The sequence below is a fragment of the Mastigoproctus giganteus genome, chromosome 4, assembly GCF_048544385.1.
Source record: "Mastigoproctus giganteus isolate SK-2022 chromosome 4, ASM4854438v1, whole genome shotgun sequence".
Lineage (NCBI taxonomy): Eukaryota > Metazoa > Arthropoda > Arachnida > Uropygi > Thelyphonidae > Mastigoproctus > Mastigoproctus giganteus.
The window spans coordinates 209022319-209043526 of NC_143578.1; the positions used below are offsets into that span (position 1 = coordinate 209022319).

General features: G+C 35.1%; 1 protein-coding gene across 1 annotated transcript in view; it reads right to left on the reverse strand.

Annotated features, from left to right (window-relative positions):
- The window catches only part of LOC150087359 (uncharacterized), a 158517-nt gene that overhangs the window by 17287 nt on the left and 120022 nt on the right, over positions 1-21208 (reverse strand). Inside the window, exons 8-11 of the mRNA XM_090372455.1 lie at positions 20340-20522; positions 16271-16426; positions 11053-11182; positions 6901-6968 (exon numbers count right to left, since the gene is read on the reverse strand). Of these exons, the coding sequence (XP_090228581.1) occupies positions 6901-6968; positions 11053-11182; positions 16271-16426; positions 20340-20522 (537 nt within the window). The remainder of the gene's footprint in view (positions 1-6900; positions 6969-11052; positions 11183-16270; positions 16427-20339; positions 20523-21208) is intronic.

Below are 21208 nucleotides of genomic sequence, written 5' to 3' on the forward strand. Positions count from 1 at the left end.
GATTTCCCCTTCAAGAATAGATACTGGATTACAGCTCTGACTTCAACTCTGTCCATGATGCTATTTCGTCACACGTTCAGCTCTGTAAGAGAAAAACAAATTAAGACACAGGGCTGAAATTTTACACCTTTAGTACAGAGATATGTACGATGCTACACACAAAATATCATGACTGCAATATGTGGAAGTAGGTGAGGGCGATTCTTTATTGAACCACCCTTGTAAAATAAAAAAATGTTCATTTTTCTTTTTTTTTTCTGTGGTTATAGGCATGATGGTCCTACATTAAATAAACAAACCATCCATGAAGTTTCAGTGCTCTTTATTACTCTGTTATATAGTTAGGCATTATCATTATGCCATTTATGCAAAATAGGTAAGTCTATTTCTTTCCATATTGCTGTAATCTAACAACTGTTATATTTAAAATATACTACTTAAATATTCTCATTATAACATGGCAGTATATGATAAATCACCATTCACTTAAAGACATCTACATTTTGCTTAACAATTCATTTTCCAGGAAACTATCCCTGTCATTAAATATGGCATACCTATACTTCAAATTCATCAAATGAAGACATTATAGGGATATCAGAAAAATGGTGCCACTCAAAGAGTGCGTATGCAGAACTTTAAATATGGTGGGCAGAAACAACAGACAGGATGTGTGGGGAGTTTTGCTCTTGGTAAAGAAGTGCATAGAATATAATCTAATGCACTCACTTGACATGGGTTACCATTCTAATGTAGTCAGCTTGGCTTGACATAAGCACTGGAAAAATAAAAATGACAGTAAGGGTATGTTATAGGCCAAATGACTGTGATGAATATAATGAACAATAAATCAGAACACTTTATCATGAGAAATTTTGACTTTCCAGATATTGACTGGAACTTGTGGGTTGGTTAATTGGATTATTAGCAGTAGCAGTGACTTATCATGCATTAAGAACCAAACCTTCATATAAAGAAAACCATTAGGTTCCTTTATCTGAAGTCTTATCAGCAGTGAGATCATAGTGTATTGATGTGGGATTTATTTAAAGATATAACTATGGTGAAGGGTAAGGGACATTGCTTTCAAATAAGTGACTGCAAGTCTTAAGACAGCTTTTTTTAAAAAATTCTTTTCGATGGGACCCTGTTAAGTTAATAATTGGTAATTCTAATGGGAGCCGACCGGGCTAGCCGAGTGGGTAAAGTACCTGCCCGGCAACCCAAAGGTCACGGGTTCGATTCCCGCCTCAGGCTTGGATCAAAGTACTGAAAAAACCTTGGGAGGTGCAATATGGCCACAGAAGCCGATGCGCCAACTACCAAATCAAAAAAAAAAAAAAAAATTCTAATGGGACACGTTCAAGGAAGTAATCATATGGAGCTTTTTATACCAACTAAGAGGTACCATGAAATGCTTAAAGTTAAACAGACATCATAAGAATTGATGAAGCCAGTGACACAAATTATTATATATCAGTGTACAAAGAATCCTAGTGTAATTATATGTACAAACTAGTCTGCAATCAAGTCACTAAGGGGCTTAGACAAGCTAAGGCATGTTAATCGAAGTCTTTGGCTAAGAATGCAAATAAAATTAATAATGGATCTTTGCTTATGTTAACACTAAAAAGGAAAGGAATTACTGAATGTAAATGGCATAACTATTGTTTTGATATTATTTATTCAGTTCATCAGCAACTTGAACAGCTACTGACAAACAATAAATATTTTGCATCTATATTCATGCATGAAGATATTTTTAGGGACGGAGAGATACTAGAGGTATAGTTAATTCTGGCTGGGAGTGAAAATGATTTTATGACAAATGAGAGGAAAGTGGAAGAGAAATTGTCGAAGCTAAAATAAATCAAGCATCTAGGACTGATAGAATCCATCCAATACTAAAAAAATGTAATCAGACCTTTGACCATAATTATGAGAGCATCATTAGATTCAGAGGTCTTTACAGAGTGAAGACATGCAAACATTCCTTCTATTCACAGAGGGATGAAGTGTGAGTAATTAAAAACCTATAAATTTCACTTCTGTTTCTGGGAAAAAATAATGGAGTCTATAGTTAAAGAAGTAATGCATGATTATCTTGACAGTAATATAGTTATTCAATAGAACTGCAGCAAAGATTTGTTAAGGGGATGTCTTGCCTTACCAATCTGATCATCTACTATGATATAATCAACAAAGGAACCAGATGCAAAAAATAATTTTAACATCACATAACTTAGATTTCAATAAAGCTTCTTACACTGTTCCACATGAAAGATTTATGTGCAAATTGGAATTGTATACCATTAGGGACAAATTACAAGGAAATCATGCAATAGGGGTGCCAACCTCACTGCATGAGTTTGTTTCAAAAATACACTTTTACTAATTTTGATAGTTTGAAATTCACACGTTGATCCAATTCCATTACTGCTGCTTGTTGTAGGCACACTGACATATATTGCTGGATTATTAACCTCTTAATGGAGAAAAAACAAGTTATGTAGCGAACAGTAGTGTTTATTTCCAGCAGATTATTAAGGATTTTGATATTTATTGATGAAAGTGAGGTTTCTTTTGTAGCCCCCCTATTCACATCTATTCTGACACAATCAATAGCTGCTTTTGCCTGAAGAATGCTAAACTGGAATTCCATGCTTAAGGACAGGACATCACTCTCTGTAGATAATATTTGTACTGATTGGAATGTTTAACTAGTGGTACAGCGACATGTACGGTAATACTCTGTAGTGCCAGATTCAAGGCACAGCTATGGTTGCCCCATATTTCATATCACTATATGAAGGTTCTTGAGATACATGGACGATGCATTTGTGGTTATTCTCCATGGATCAGAGGTGCTGCTCCTGCAATATGCAACTCCTTGTCCCCATACAGCCACTTTGCTATAGAGTTGAGTTTAATTATGCTTCTCTTTTAAGTAATTGAAAGTCCTGGTTCAGTGTGTGGAAATTAATGCCAGTATTTAATTTGCAACTAAAAGAAAAGGAAGTAATCTATAGGGGTAAAGGATTTCTTGATCTTTTGGAATATAGATTCATTAGCTCTGTATTAAATATTTCATTAAGTAAAAAATAATGATTTTTTTTTTATGTATTTTTGTCATTAATGATTTATTACCACCTGAAATCTGGAAAATTCCAAGATCCCAAAGTTACTGGATTTGAAGAGTTGACTGTATTACATATCTTAGAGACTGAAAAAGAATCCCATTTTTGACTTATAAAAAAAAAACCATGATTTTTAACTGATGCAAATACTATGAATGTTTTGCTGCTGTATTTAATAAATAAAGTTCCCTAATGCATGTCCTCAAGCATCATTGATGGAAGTTGCCTATCAAATCTGATTCCTCCGCAATGAACATTTATCAAGAAATCAAAAGTACTTGAATATTTTTCCAACAGTGGTTCTCAAAAATTTTAGCAATTATGTGTACATTTGCTTCATCAAACAAACTTATATTCAAGTGTACTGTGTTAAAAGCACAAATTACAACATAAATAATAAAAATGTTATAGATTTTTGAATAGCATAGAATCTATGTAACTAGCACAGTTTAAATATAACAAAAGGTTTTGTGTCCTTAAAATAATTCTGCTTTCTCAACAAGGTTCTTTGAAAAACAGAGATGGAAACCATACAAACTTGAAGTATTTTTTGCACTTGTGAAACAGTTTTTCTCTATATTTGGAATTTTAAATTTAAACTGTGGCGTGACAATTTTCTAAGCCCTTCCTCATCCTCTCCATGTCAAAAATTATCAAAATATGGCCACCTACATAAATTTAATAATCTACCATTGGCCCCTAATATCAATTCGAGTGCAAAAAATCATGGGATATGCTGCTTCCTTCTATTACACAAGATGATTTAAATAATCAAGCACAGTAATCTACATATGACAATGATCTGGATTTGGCTATAAATATATCTTTGAAACAGTTATTATCAGATGCAATGGGTGCTAGAGATGACACACCCAGTTTCTGTAGAACTCCAAACAGATGACTCTTATAGGAATAACTAGAGCCCTTTTTCTCATGGTCAAGCCCATTAACTCACAATCCACTGAGAGAATAAACAAGATAAAATGGTTTGCATTTATACTGTATAGTTACAGATGAGTACCACATTCAAGTTTTCTATTGTATTCACTAAGAGCACTTAATATGACAAGTAAAAACAAACAGCTAAGCATAATAAAAATGCAACTTGACAGAAAATATCAGTCCATTTGATATTGTAAATTAAAGTCTTCAAATTTTTTTTTTATAAAGACTTATAAAAAAGTTTATTAAAATGAACTGCATAAACTTATATTCATAGTAGTTCATATAAACATGTTTGACTATATATGACAACAATATAAGTAAAGAAATTAGCAAATTGGGATGGAACACAGCAGGATTCCAACTGCCATGATTAAATGCTGATCTCAAAGGTAGAAAAGTTCTTAGCTTACCAATTTATTTTGTAGTAAACTGCGGACTACTAATTATTTCAATACACCTTTAGCTATATTAAGATAATTAAAGTTAAGTGAATTCATTACATAATTCCAAACTTATACTGCATCTTGTAAATTGCAATCAAGTAACCAAAAAGGTAAGTTTGAACTTAAAACAAAAATTTAATCTGGATGTCAATTTTTCCATGATATATTTCAAAAAGAGTTACATTCATAGTGAATGAATATGTTACTAGTAAATAGGTATAAAAAGTATAACAGAAACTGCAGATAAAAATGTCTATGATAGCACATCAGCCCTATCAGTGTCCAAAAATAATTATGAAATAAGTATGTTGTACTTCGTAGACATGTCTGAAAATCTCAAATGTCAAGTCTGGACAGCCTATATCTGAAGTTTACTGTTCTGTTAATTCAGGGATATTCTTCCCTTTTATTCAATTAGATTGTCTCTTTTGCTTTAGTCTGATAAAATTTATATTACTTCGATACATCATATCCTTATAGAATTGTAAAAATTATTTTTATGGTGATTTGATATGTCAGTTACACTCCCTTGCTGCTCCTCTTTGAAGGTTATATATTAGCTGATTTCCATTAACTTGTTAACATCATAAATTACCAAGATCATCAATTCCATCTTTCAAATATGGTGTGCTAATTCTAACAAGTGGTGGTAAGTGGTAAACCCATTATTCTAACATGGAGACTTTCAAATACTTGTATAACACTTTTTTACTAAATGAAATGCTACTGCTAAGAGATAAAATATTAAGGTTAACCTAATCATCCTAGAATTATTGATGAAAATAGTAAAAGTGTAGAGAATGCCATATATACAAGGAGCAGACCTTTATACAAGGAGCAGAACAAAAGTAATGCCTCCAATTTTTTGTCTCAGAAAATTTAATTCCTATAGCTATGCCTTTTACATCAATTAATCCTCAATCATTAATAAACACACTATTATTTTTCCACAAAGTCACTATCATTTTCTATGCACTACAGCCATCTCTGAGTTAGATGCTGTATTCCACTCTTGTAAAAGCCCTTACTCTTGCTCCGGCCGAGTGGGCTAGCCAGGTGGGTAAAGTGCCTGCCTGGCAACCCAAAGGTTTGGGTTTGAATCCTGCCTCGGGCTTGGATCAAAGTACTACAAAAATCTTGGGAGGTGCATTATGGCTACAGAAACCGATGCGCCAACAACTACCAAAAAAAAAAAAAAACTCTTGCTCTGAAAGGCTTCGCGAACACTGTGCTTGAGCCAGTGGTCTTCCACAAAATGGGTTCCACGGAGTGCATCCTTCAGTGGGCCAAAGAGGTGATAGTCAGAGGATGCAAGATCCAGGCTATGAGAGGGGTGAGAAAGAACAGTGCACACCAGTTTTGCAATTGCCTCTATTATGCACAGACTAGTGTGGGGTCATGGAGAAGAACTGCATTAAGGTTTTTATCCTGTTGAATTCTACGGATGCAGGCTTTCAACTTTTCAACATTTCTGCATGTCGATCTGAGTTGATTGTGGTGCCACACTCCAAAATTCCATCTTTGTCCCAAAATGCTTTTGCCATGATTTTACTAACAGAAGGCTGTCTTTTGAACTTCTTGTGTGGTGAATTTCGATGGTGGCACTCCACTGACTGTATCTTTGTTTCAAGGTCATGGTGGACCCAGGTTTCGTCACCTTGGACTATGTGTGAAAGAAAAACCTCTCCTTCACTCTCGTAGCACTGGAGAAGTTCTGTACAGATGACTTTGCAGGCTTCTTTGCACTCGTGTCAGCATTTTCAGGACCCACTGGGTGCAAACCTTGTGGTAGCCTAGCCTAGTTCCTTTATGATGGTTATCAACAGCAGGTTTCTCTCTACCTACTGCATTGCACAATTCGCATGTTGTGATGCCCTTTAATTAGCACGTCGAACTGGCCCTTGTTGTCAACAATGTCACTTTCCCCACTCTTAAAGTGTCTTACCCAATGTCTAACTGTACTCACATTTACAGTATTGTCACCATAAACATTTTTGGGATGTGTATGGATTCCAATAGGCATCACTCTTTCCTTGGTAAGAAATTCAACCACTACTCTTTTCTTGATACGTATATCTGTAATATCCAGCATTTTGAACTATCTGTGTGCTGCACTCATGAGACTGATCACAGCGCCACTCAGTGATATGCAAAATGATCTACGGCAAAAAATTAGGAGGCATTACTTTTGTACTGATCCTCGTAGTAGAACTCTATATAAATAGAGCAAATACAAAATTATTATCACTAAAAATAAACCATTGTTAAAATAATATACATAATGAGAAAAACTATCATCATCTGAGACCACTGCTAAAAGGTTTCTTACTTTTAAATACCATATCTATTACAAACATATCATTTACAATAATTACCCTATGCAAACTGGAAAGACGTGGTGGAGGTGCAGTTGGTTTCTCAAATTCAAACACAATAATTGCAGCTGAAAAATAAATATCTGCATGAAAATGTTGCTTTTTTATGTAAATTTAATAAATTAATATTTAAAGTAAACACTTAAAAGTAATTACTTTTCATTACTCCAAAGTTAGCATAACATATACTATGTAAAGTAACCACAAAGTCAACTTCATAATCTTACAAACAATAAAAGTTTTCACATTATGATTAAGTAACCTTCAACTTAAAATGATTAGGCTAAAAAAGTTGATTCATTAATTTCAGCAAAGCTAATTAATGATGCACATTGTAAATTGTACGTTCTTGAGGATAGTCTAATTGAATTGGGAATGAAGAGGATGAATTTTAAAAGACATTTGGCAGCCTATACATTATAGCATTGCAGTGAAGTTGAAAGCAGATTCATAATTATCTTCTTTCCTTCTTCCAAGAAATCCATGCACGACTACTTTAAATGATTGCCAAGCTGCTAGTTCAGTATCCTATAACTTTGTTTCAAATACATCATCTTTTAGAAGTTCCTTTATTTGAGGCACAATGAAAATTACTTCTTTCAGCTTCAGAGCTGTTAAATTGGAAAACACTTCCCCATAGGCAGCAGAATCCATATCCTTCTTTATCCAGAGCTTTAAAAAAAAATCCTTCTTTAATTGGAGATTTACATGCAAGGTGGAAGAGTCTCTTTTGGTTTAACCAGTGGAATATACAAGGTGCAGCTAAAAAGAAACGAGAAGTATTTTTAAAATCATTTATTATTTTAAACAATTTCAATGTTCATCCCCTTCAAAGTCCTCTTCATTCTCACCTATGCAGTGCTCCATTCATGATTTCCAGGATCTAAAACAGCAGCACAAGTCCTCGGAAGGTACTTCCTTTAATTACTGCATTGCATTCTTCTGAATGTCTGCTAAGTCCTTAAGTCATTTTCCTTTGAGGTGGATTTTAATTTTTGGCAACAGAAAAAAGTTGCATGCCACCAGATCTGGTGAATAAGGTGCTATAATGTTGTGATCTTGTTTTTCATTAAAACTCTCTCACTGTGACAGGGGAATGATCAGGTGCATTGTCATGATGCAAAACCCATTTGTCTCCAGCCAGAAATTGGGAAGTGTCTTTTTTTCATGAAGTCTTCCTAAAATCTCAATTTAGAGTATCTGATTTAATAGGACAAATTCATGATGAACAACACAATAATCAAAGAAAACGAAACGATAAACATGGACTTGATTTTTGATTGAGACATGCATGCTTTGTGGATCATACTGAAAGATCCAGTATACATCTTCTGTTACCACTGAATTTAATTATTTAATAACAATTCTTTGCTCTAAATTACACTCACTCATTTTTCTGCCAAAGGGTTAAAATACTGATTTACTTAAAGAGGTACAGTTCAATCAAAACTTAACTGATTGCAACAAAACAAAAACTGATCTGCACAGGAAAAACAAGCTACAACACGATATGAATGTTGTGATATGCACAGTAGTTAGTAAGGCATTTGTAAGCAATGATTCAAATCACATCTGGTGAGTATGGACTTGGCAAACCCAGGGTCCTGAGCTGGATATCATCATTCTTCTCTTTCTTGCTTTCTTAGCGATTCCCTTCTACTTCTGACTCTCTCTCTTTCAGGGTAACGCGGAATTTTTTTTTTTTTTTGGCTGGTGCAGTATAAGCCTCGGGCTTCCTTGCACCATATGGCTAATAATAATTGTAGCCACACCTTGTGTTTTATATTACTTCTTCCTGGTAAAAATTCCTCCCTCTTTCCCACTGCTGCAAAATATAATGTTTTTCTGTTGCATGACTATCCCACAAACATAAAAAAAACAGTATTTTGTGAAACCTCCCTGTAAACCAGAAAGTAATCCAATTACTTAAGATCATTACAGACATTTTACTTCACTGCACTCAGGATCTTTAGGTACTTTCATGTTTCTTTCAAGCCAACAGCATGAAGTAAAATAACTGGTCGAAATACATTTCCATTGTTCAGCAAAACTGCTTTTAAACTTAATTTTCAGGCATAAATAAATATATGCCATTCATTAGGATTGTGTCCAATGTCCAGTTCATTCAAAAGCCCACTAATATCTTTACATAAAGATGTGCTGTCTTCCATAAAAAAATATTTTGAAAACGCTTTGTGATGCTTTTATTTCCTGCTTTAAATAACTTCCATTGTTGTAACTTAGAACCAAGGAGTTCTGCATGCTCTTTAATTAGGTTTAAATCATGAACTAAGTTGTTCAACTTTTCTTGCTCAATTAAGTGCAATGCATTATAATTTTCTGGTTGAGAGTACAAATCTGTTGAAGTGGATGATCCAGCAAAGTCTGCAACACAAGAATCATTGCTATATTTATCCCATGGTTTTAGGGGATCTTGTATTGGCAGATCTTCATTATGTGAAGGCCTTATTGCAGGTGATATGTTAGGATATTTAACATTGTGCTTGCTTTTTCAGAAAATCTCTGAAATGGTAATCCACATCATAGGAACAGCAAAAGGCATACTTTTAATTTTCCCAGTTAGCCATATCTTCAGATTGGCAGTGCAGGCAATACAGCACATATGTGGAGCCCCTAGTTTTGTCCTGATCACCGAACTTGCAACCAAAATACAAAGAATAGCACGTATAGAAATACTGTAGATTTTCATCCTCTGAGTTTTGTTTGTAAACCATCCACACATACTTAGTAGAAATTGTCAGGGTGATTCAGAGACTTCCTTTGCTTCTTCTTAAACATTTTAACAATACAATGCAAAGCAAAATGTAGAAAACACAAACAATAAGTATGCAGTTAGCCTGTACATGTACTCATGCTACAACCTCTCTCTTTCCATTACTGAAAGGTGGAAGGCAGGCAGACAAGGTTGAACATGTTAACCCTCCCCAACATTACCGCCATCTATGAGCATATGCAAACATTATTTTTGCAGGTAATACAACAGATCAGTGTCATATCTACCACCCTAAATTGTAGTATGGGGTAAACACAAAAACCCTGTATGTGTTGTGTTACCTGCAAAAATAATGTTTGCATATGCTCATAGATGGCGGTAATATTGGGAGAGTTGACATGTTCAACCTTATTTGCCTGCCTTTCAGTAACGGAAAGAGAGGTTGTAGCATGAGTACGTGTACAGGTTAACTGCACGCATAGTGCATATTGTTTGTTATAATGGGAAATTAAGAATTTTTATAAAATCTATGCATAAAAACTGACATATTAGTGGAGGTAAAAATCATGAAGGTCCAAATTTAATAATGAACTTGTAAATCCACTGGTGTAAAATGGGGTTGTCAAACTCGGAAGTGTTCACAGACAACATACCATTGAAACTGCTGAGAAATGTATTAACTATTTTCACCTATTTTCCCCTTGCACAAAAATTTGCAATTTTATATTATATCTCTTAGTATCCCCATTTATTCATTATTTTCATATAGGTTATTTTTTACATGTTTGGTTTAAAATACAACAAATAAATCTTTAATCAAATACAGAAAATAAAATTGTTATGATATGATATTTCTTTTGGATATTAAATTACGATGAATTTCATTATTTATATATATTTGTTAACCACAAATTTGGCCAAGTTTTTTGTGATTTCTAATATATACTATAATAGACCCAAATTTAATAGCAAAATTGAAAATAAATAGGTCTAATATACAGACATTACTTTACTTAGAAAATTCTGCTTAAATAAACACTTTATGAAGCACATAGTTGCCAACTTTCATATGCACAAAATGTGGCCCTTATACACACATCTGAGGCAGATGATGGACTTGTCTGCCATAGATACCTTACACACTGGAGGACATTATTCTGTCAGACAATACATTGGCTGAATGCAGTATTGTTTTTGCTTGGAGAGTGTAATCACCACTGTACATAAATAAATACTCCATATATGTTTGTCCTTGAACATGTTCTTGGTGTAAATGCACCTTTCTGAACACATTCTAGTTCCTTCGTACAGTCCTCTAACTAATTCTGGTATGTATTACCATTTCTCTTACTATTGCTCAACTCTGCTAAATACATTTTCTCTTATCACACTTTTAAACATATACATATCAAACTCACCATCTCTGATCTTCTTCTGTACATCAGGGGCAAGAAATGACCAACTTTTACAATGTACTACTCGATTTGCATTATGAATAAGGTAACGTTCACACTGACGATGAATTCTGTGTAATAAATCAACAAATTTCTGAAAAGAGAAAGAAAGATCTCATGTAAACATAAGTGGTTCATCGTAAAATCACAAAAAAAAAAAAATAAATAATAACTAGGGTGCTTTGCTCGCCAACTCCCGTGCATGCTTTTCTACGTAAAAGACACTTGTCAAAATGTACCGATCGATATCTAATCAGGAAATGACCTAAGTAATTATTTACCTGTGCATTTGTAGTGACATAATTGATCCACCCACTTGTACCACGTGACCCGCATCCCTCTTCTCCCATTGGCTTCACCACCACTCGGCATTCTCAAAATGGAATAAATATCATTATATAATTATTTACCTGTATTTACATAGGTCACTTAGGAAAAAGGCTTTTTGCTTCAGGTTCCATAATGCATGAGGAATATTGTTGCATCCAAAATAGGACTAAAATATTTACAAAATACTAAACTATATTGGGTCCCTTCATCAGCTGACATTACAATGGAACATCAAATGATGCCTGGTGTGGTCACGTATTAGACAGTGAAGCATGTGCACAAGGTTGGTGAACATTATGTAGGCAGTTGTCTTTCAATGGAAGACAATGTAATTATTTACCTGTGCATTTGTAATGACATAATTGCCCCACCCTCTTCTCCCATTGGCTCAAATGAATACCACCAGGAGGTGAAACTTTTTTAATGTAGAGAGAGATAATATCAAAAAAGCAATAAATTGGATTAATAAATTTTAAAACCCTCTCAATGAAACAGCATACTTATTTCTGTAATTTGTAAAGCAGTTTTGTTTGTTTAAAATTAAGTTGTTTTCCTTTTTTTTATTTTTTAGGACAAAGGATAAACGACTAATTTATTTGGAGAGATGTATTTTTAGGTTTTCATTTTTGAAATGAAATAATTAATAAATACATAATATGGAGTTATATTTTATTTAGTTTAGTTCAGTTCAGAAAGAACAAGAGTGAAATTTTATTTTCAAATTTCAGGGAAAGTGGAAGGGATGTTATAGCATTATTTACCTACATTACTAAGCTCCATAAGACCCTATGAAATTATCTATAAAAGTGAACCTCGTCAGTAAATACTTCAAAGATCAGAGTCACATTATTTGAGAGCAGCCCAAATTAGGAGAGGTGCATGGCTAGACACTCCTAAATACATGTTTTCAAGGATACTTGCAGAAAGATCAAAAGAGGCGAGTAATATTGTAGGACTGTCTAGAAAGTTTACCAACTGATACCTGTATGTTAGAAGGGAAAACTCACTAGGATAAGAAAAAACACAAAATTCTGAATGAGACTGGAGGTGTAAAAGGAATGATTGTTTTCGAGAAATAATGTCTTGGTGAGAAAAAGTAAACGTAGTCTTCTGGCCAAGTGCAAACACATTCATTTAGCAAGGAATTTTGGAAGATTGCAAAAGCAACAGCTTGACACTGAGATTCAACATCATCATAGAATAGGCAAATTTTTCTGGTTGCAGAAATCAGTCCATTAAGTTAATATTGCATTTAGAGAGAAGTCAAATTTTAGAAACTAGAAGAATGAGGAAGCTGAGCATCACACCTGATACCTTGATTAAGCAGCAAGACAGCTGTTATTACTGGGGCAGCACTATTTCTTTCCAGGCTGTGTTTATAGTTATTTTGCTGTGTTTATAGTGGTTGTTCATACCTCTAGAGCGGTGGTGTCCAACTTTTTCCCGTATAGGGACCATATTCAAAGTTAGATTTATTTTGTGGCCCACACTGGGTGATTCGAGGAAAATTAGTGTGTTACCTTTTCCATATCTTGCTACATGTAAAAGGAAGTTTCTGTTTTCATTTTTAGGCTATATATTAAAAATGCAAATTTCCAACACTTTTATGTGCAACAAATCTGTGTCAATTATTTACTGTATTTTATTAAAATTATAAAAATATGCCTTACTTTTGCTTTTAAATGCTTACTTTAGAAAATTTACAACCTGAAAAGGACCACTGCTTTTCAATATTAAGGTGAATAATGATATACCTAAAATTTAAAATATTCAAAAATTTTATTAAGTACAATACACAATTACATTTACCCATTGGCCGAACTAACAAAATTTAAAATGCTGTGTTAGTTCACTTTCCATGTGGACTGTATAAAAATAATTCATGGGCCAGAGGTTGGATACCACTGCTCCAGAGGATTAGATAGTTAAGATCAGTCATTCATTCTAAGAAATGGTAATTTTAATTAGCGACAGAATACTGATGGTGAAATTAGTGATGGACAATATGGAAAATTGCAGAACTGTACTAAAATCAGAACATTTGTAGAGTTAGTTGCCAAATTCTTCAGGATAGACAGACACAGATTTTCTGTTTTATACTCTGGGATGACCACACAGTCAGTAGAGTTCACAAAACAGAATACAAAAAGTAACACCATATTTAGCAGTCATGTGAGCATTCTTGGTTACTCAAAGCATGTGTACTTATGTATCCTCACACTTTACCATTCATCTGGACCTAAAACATTCATATTCCAGCTCTTAAGTTGGTTGGCAAAATCTAAAAGGCAGTACTAATATACTGTGTGTGTGTGTGTGTGTGTGTGTGTGTGTGTGTGTGTGTGTGTGTGTGTGTGTGTGTGTGTTCAGATTAAAGCCTAGAAAATTCTTAGTATTCTGAATGTCATATCTGCAATAATGATGCTGGAAAGAAATGTTAGAGTTAAATAAGTGAATTTGTTCCAATAGAGATTAATGAAAACGACTCAAGCTGCAGGTAGAGGTCACCGACTCAATTTACAAAAGAAAAGACCACATATTTTCATTTGGCCTAGTTAAGAGATCAGCCAAAAAACTAAAAACAGGTTGTTGATTTTACAGTGCATCAGCACCTTAGGCCATATTGTGCCATTAAAAATTGGATAAATGCAATGATTAAATTCTGAATGTGACAATTAACCTTGTGAGACAGCAGCATATTAGGAAGAACAATTGCTGATAAAACATCATAGGTGTAGGAGAAATCTGGATGTTGCTTGAAGATGCACAGATAGCAGAAAATAAGAGGCAAATAGTGCATCTTCTTGTGGAAGAACAATGCACACTTGGCACTGTATCACAATCTTTGGACTAGAAAATACTTGATCAGGGCTCAGAATGGATCAAAGCACACTAGAACTGTCACACATATATTTTAGTAATGGGCATTTTGTTTTGTAAAATTTTCCATTTCAATTCCTGGATTAGATGAATGAATTTTAACAGGGGTCTAGCAATGCATAATGTAATCTTGAAGAAGTGTTACTAGTACACTGATGGAGATCAAGTCAACAGAACAGATGCTAGATAGCTAGAAAACACAAAACATTTGATTTTCTTCAATGTTTTAAATACCTAATTTGGGGATTCACAAACTTTTATCTCCAGTGAGCACACAACATGTTTTGAAAGGGATGGGCAAGCACAACAATAAAGACACAAAACTGAATATTTTTAAAAACAACATAAGAATGTGTTCTTATTAATAAAAGAACTGAGCTCGATAAAGGATTATAAACCATCTGTATACATACTATCATTGCCAAATAAAAGTGTTTGATATCTGACTTCAAGTCACATATATGATGGGATATCTCCACAAGCTTTTGGAAATACATCAGTGAATACCAATACCTGCTCTAGCTGATAGCACTAGAGACAAGTAAATGAAAAGCACCTGGGTAACTCATAGTGGAAACGTGTAGGAATCTTCAACCCATGCACAGTACTAAGTACTATAGGTTCTAATACCTCTTGTGCTTGTTTTTTTTTTATAACCCCCCCCCCAAAAAGAGAGGTATTAGAACCTATAATACTTAGTACTGTGCATGGGTTGAAGGTTGAGAAGAAGAAAGAAGACATTTGTGATGAACTTCTGTAGATTGTAATTTTCAGGAAATACTTATGAAGAAAGGTTGTTCCAGAGAACAGAAGTTGGATGAATAAATGAGGAAGAAAAGTTGGTTCTGTGAGTATGAAGTGGGACAGTAAAAGGATGTTGACTGGTCGCAGCATGTGTTTGGACTGCTTTGGAAGAGAGTGGGAATTATGGAAGCCAACTCAGAAGAATAGTGCCCATGGAAGTATCTATAGAAAAGGCATGCAGCAGAACATCTATGAGATAGAGTGGAGAGATACTGTTAGAGAGATGAGTCAATTAACCTAACTGCCCTCCTTTGAATGGAATCTTGAAGCCAGAGAGAGAGGTTTTGGGAAAAATATTATATGGTAGGGCAAATTTGCAATTTGTACAGAGCAAACAGCTGTTTGGAAGAAAAGTAATGGCGAAAGCGAGAGAGAAAACCCAGTTTTTTTGATGCAGAGGAAGAAAAAACTAATGTGTGTGTGTGTGTTGCACAAAGGATGAAGTGGAATCTATTCAGGATAGATTTAGGTTTTAGTTGTTTTCGAGGTTTGACCCTTCATAAGTATGGAGGATAGGGATTTTAGTCTGCCACCCAGAGGCGGATTTAACGGCGCACCTGCACCCTGGGCCCCAAAGGTTCAACAAATTAGTTGAACATATTAGTTCAAAACTTTGTGATTATTATTATGCTATTATTAATTATATTATACATATATTATATTCAAATTTTATTGGAAATCATTAATAGTACATAATATTTTTTATTTATTTAAAAAATTGGTTAACGTGTATTTTTATTTTCCCTGTCTCTCTCTTTATTTTAAGGCACCCAATATTTTCTTCTGCGCCCAGGGCCTCAACCGACCTTAATCCGCTCCTGCTGCCACCAGTGCTTGGTCAATGTAGAAATTGACGAGACAGTATGTTATAGTAGCTGACACTAAAGTGGATCCAAATTGGCTCAAAGCACTCCCAGTGTTGCAAGCATTGGAACCTAATAATCAATGAATTAAATAGACAACATTTGTTAAGCTATTGCATATTAAAGATAGAACTGTCTTCGTTAATGACTATTGGGCTTATTTCCCAATGGCATCTCTTTAGCATAATACATTTTTGTTATTTCTGGTGCACAGTGAAACAGAGCAACATGTGGGATGATTTTCAATTGAAAATAGCTTGATTATGATTACACGACTATGATACAGCATTAATTTTTGTAGTTACCTGAGTCCATTCACCAAACACAGAACATCCTTCCGACTCTGCAGCAGGTAAAATCTGATTTAACTTAACATATGTACGGCATGCAATATCTGGTGATAGCAATTCCAGTGAAGCTAGCACATCATCTTCTAGTGCTGCTATATTCCAGCTTTGTCCCTAAAAATATTCCAATAGGAAAAAATTAAGCAAATTTAGTTTTTAAAATAATGCAATCTAAAACAGCATAGTTTTTACTGGTAATAACAATTAGATCTACTAGACACTTTACTGTGTTCTTTATGGCTGTAATTGCAGTGTGCTGGTATAAATTACTAAGCTTTCCAACAAATACAGGCCAAGACCATTTTCATTAAATAATCAACCAAGCTAGATGATTTTCTAATAACTGAGAGGAAAGTGGAGGAGAAATTGTTGAAGATAAACATAAAAAAAGGCATCCGGGGTGGATGGGATCTATCCAGTTATATTAAAGGAGGCAGCAAAGGAAGTAAGCAAACCCTTAGCCACAATTATGAGAGCTTCCTTGGACTCAGGGGAGGTACCCATTGACTGGAGATGTGCAAATATGACCCCAATTCACAAAGGAGGATCAAAGGGCGACACAAGTAATTATAGACCTGTTAGTTTAACTTCTGTTCCAGGAAAATTAATGGAGGCACTGGTTAAAGAAGCACTGCAGGATCATCTAGACAAGATTTCAGTTATAAAACAGACACAGCATGGTTTCGTTAAGGAAAGGTCTTGCCTGACCAATTTGATTGGATACTATGATATAGTCACAAAAGAATTGGATGCAGGGAATAACTTTGATATTATATATTTGGATCTTAGAAAGGCTTTTGATACTGTTGCACATGGAAGACTGCTGCACAAATTGGAGCTATGGGTAAAGGGATGGTTGAGTGGCAGAAGACAGAGAGTGGTAATTAATGGACACTGCTCATCGTGGACTAATGTTATTAGTGGAGTCCCTCAGGGTTCAATGTTGGGTCCATTGTTGTTTTCTGTATTTATAAATAATATTGATGATGGTATATCAAGCTTAATGTCCAAGTTTGCAGACGATACAAAGATTGACAGGGTTGTTAAGGATGCTACTGATGCTATGCTGCTGCAACAGGATCTGGAAAGGTAGAGCAGATGGGCTGAGAGGTGGCAAATGAAGTTTAACATTGACAAATGTAAAGTACTACATATGGGAAACAGCAACCCCAGAGCAACATATCAACTCTATGGTACTACACTGACAGTGGTAGAGAATGAAAAGGACCTGGGGGTAATTGTGCAGGCAGATATGAAGTTCTCTGAGCAGTGCAGAAGGGCTGCAAGAGTAGCTCATTGTGCCTTATCAATGATATACAGGAATTTTTCTAGAAGGGATAGGGAGGTGATTATTCCCTTGTATAAAGCAATGGTCAGGCCGCATCTTGAGTACTGTATACAGGTCTGGAGGCCTCATTTCAAGAAGGATGTAGAGCTGCTGGAATGAGTACAGAGAAGTGCAACAAGGTTAGTGAATGGAACGAAACGAAGGGTTGCTCTTATGAAGAAAGGCTTAAGTTTTGCAAATTACAGTGTCTGGAGACTAGGCACTGGCGAGGTGATCTGATAGAGTGTACAAAGCCTTGAATGGTTAGAGCATGCTCAATGCTGATGGGATACTGCCTCTTGCTCAGAATAATCACCTGAGAGGGCATAAATTCAAATTGAGGAAAGACAGATGTAGGAAAGATGTGTGGAAATTTGCCTTTAGCCAGTGGGTAGTTGGTTGGTGGAACAGACTTCCATCCCTTGTTGTGGAAGTTGATAGCCTAAATAAATTTAAGGCTCCGCTGGACAGGTATTTTGAACGAACGGAGGGGTGAAGTGGAAGGATTTTTTTTTTTTGGCTGATGCTGCATAAGCTTGCTTTCTTGCATCATATGCCTCTACTAATGCTAATGTTGCTCAGCAAAATTTCACTGGGTCGTTAGGTTATTGTGGTGGTTATATTATTATATTTGTTCCCTTGTAATATTTCAGTAAACATTCATATGTGGTTTATAGTGTCTTTCTTTTAATTATTAATATTATTCTTTCCATTATTTTAGAATAAAAAAGGTTTTTTTTTTTTTTTTTTTTTATGTGAACCCCAAACACGAGAGGTATTAGAACCTATAGTACTTAGTACCGTGCTTGGGTTGGAGGTTGAGAAGACGAAAGAAGATATTTGTTGACATTGGACTTGAACTTCTGTAGATTGTAATTTTCAGGAAATATGTATGAAGGAAGGTTGTTCCAGAAAATGGCAGTTGAATGAATAAATGAGGAAGATGAAAAGTTGGTTCTGTGGGTTTGAAGTTGGACAGTAAATAGATGTTGGCTGGTGGTGGCACGTGTTCGGACTGTTTTGAAAGAGAGAGCGGGAATTATAGAAGCCAATTCAGAAGAACAGTGCCCATGGAAGTATCTGTAGAAGAGGCATGCAGCAGAAACAGTGCGTCTATGAGAAAGCGAGTGGAGAGACTCTGTTAGAGATGAATCATTAATTAACCTAACTGCCCTCTTCTGAATGGAATCAAGAAGCCTGAGTGAGGTTTTGGGGGCACCACCCCAGATGTGGGAACAATATTCCATGGCAGGGCGGATTTGCGATTTATACAGAGTGAGCAACTGTTTGGAAGAAAAGTAACGCTGAGAGCGAAAGAGAAAACCAAGTTTTTTAGATGCAGAGGAAGCAATATTTGTAATGTGCTTGTACCAAGAGAGATTAGAAGTCAAGGTAATCCCCAAAAGAGATATATCGTTTTGCCTAGAAATCGGAGTGTCACTAAAGATAAGCATAGGAGCAGAAGAATCCTTTTTGCGAGATATAAGACAAGACTGAGTTTTAGAAGGGTTGAAATCAACTAAGTTGTCTTTGCCCCACTGGAGAATTACCTGAAGATCGGCATTTAAGGAATTGGTAGCAGATTTTCGAGAAGTTGAAGCTGATTGAGCAGGACAAGGTTTCTCAAAATGGAAAGTGGAATGCAATGTGCTATCATCAGCAAAACTATGGATGGGATTACCAATCAATGGAAGAAGGTCATTGATATATAAGAGGAAAACAGTGGGGGAGAGAACTGAACCTTGGGGGACACTGGATTTGTGGAGAAGTTAGAAGACAGAGAGCCATCTACCATCACCCACAGTGAGCGATCACAGAGAAAACTGGATAACCAATTACTAAAAACAGTAGGCAAACAATAAGATGGAAGCTTGTTTAGAAGACCTTTATGGCAAACACGATCAAAAGCCTTTGAGATGTCAAGAGCAACTACTTGTGTTTCACCAAACCTTTCCATTGAATTAGTCCATAAATGGGTAACATAAGCCAGAATATTACCAGTGGATCAACACTGATGGAATCCATACTGGCGATCGTTGATCAGACGGAAGGTTTCTAGGTAGTTTTAAAGAGTTGGTGGTTAATTCATTTCTCCATTACTTAGAAAGAGTAGAAGTAATTGCAATGGGACAATAATTGGATGGGAGGGATTTGTCACCCTTTTTAGGAACTGGCTGGATATGAGCAAATTTCCAAGCAGAAGGAAAAATACCTTTGGAATAAGAAAGTGAAAAAAGGCAGCAAAGAATATAAGTAAGTTCAGGAGCACAGGTTTTGAGAACAAGTGGAGAAATACCATCAGGACCTGGAGCTTTCTTAGCATCAAGATTCATCAAAATCCTTCTGATATTCTTTTGACGGAAGACCACAGGAGGCATTGAATGGAGCGTGTTGGGAATGGTGGGTAGTTTAAAGGAGGAAGTTTAAAAGATGTGGTGGTCCCATAAAATTTGTTCAGCTTAAAAGTGGTCTGGTGCATTCAAAAGATCAAGAATCACTGATTTAGAGGAAAAAAGGGTTAAAAATGAAACCCCCCTCAACAAATTAATTATGGATTAAAACTAAACTAAGGCATCTAAAAAGATATTTATACATTTATTGCAGCATATAATGATGTAATTATAATTTAAATAAAGTATCATCACAAACATTCTATATCAGTCTAATGTTTATTTGTCATAGATCAGTGCTTATACTTACCTTTCCTAAAGCAAGAAAACTTTCACTGCTAAGTAACTGGTCAAAATTTTGTGCCATAAAATAGATGCAATCTTGCAGCAATCGGGTCACCATTCCAAATACCGGTTCAGTCCATTTCACATGAGGCAGTGTAGTTATTAGACGATCACAGCACAAAGTCATATCAATGACTGTTTCCTGGGTCTGAAAAATGAAAACACCTTTGAGATGTCAAGAGCAACTACTTGTGTATAATTTTAAGTTTTAAGCTGATATAAGTTTTAATTATTAAAGTAGGAACTATTTTAGATTCAGTTTTAATGATTTCAGGACTGCTTAGAGAAGGGGTGACCAACTCTTGGCACGTGTCATAAGTTACATGTGCAGCTATACTTAGTGGTATGCTTCCTAATGTGAAAAAAAAAAAAAAAAAAAAACATAAAAAAAATTATACAGCTAATTTGAAAAATCAGAACCGAAGCTAAAGTATTCAGTTTAAATTGCACTGTTATTGCCAGAAATTATCACCCAGGTTTCAATGTAACAGGAACCTGTGGTTCGTATCTATTGTCTTTAAGCACTAATTTAAAGCAGGTAAGTAGGAGTGTTAGTGAGCACTTTGTGACATTGATTCTGTAAGGATAAACATTTATTCATTAACCTACACTAAGTTTATTTTATAAATATAAAATTGATTTAATTTTTTTTATTAGCCAACACATTTGGTGGAGCCATGCATGAATAAGTGGGGAGCAGTTCTGATTCACCACTAGGTGGCATGCAATGCATTTTCATCAATAATATGGGGCACACTGCAGGAAAAGGTTGGCCATTCCTGTTTTGGAGCTTCACACTGATTATTAACAGTAAAAATTTTAAAGTTGAACAGT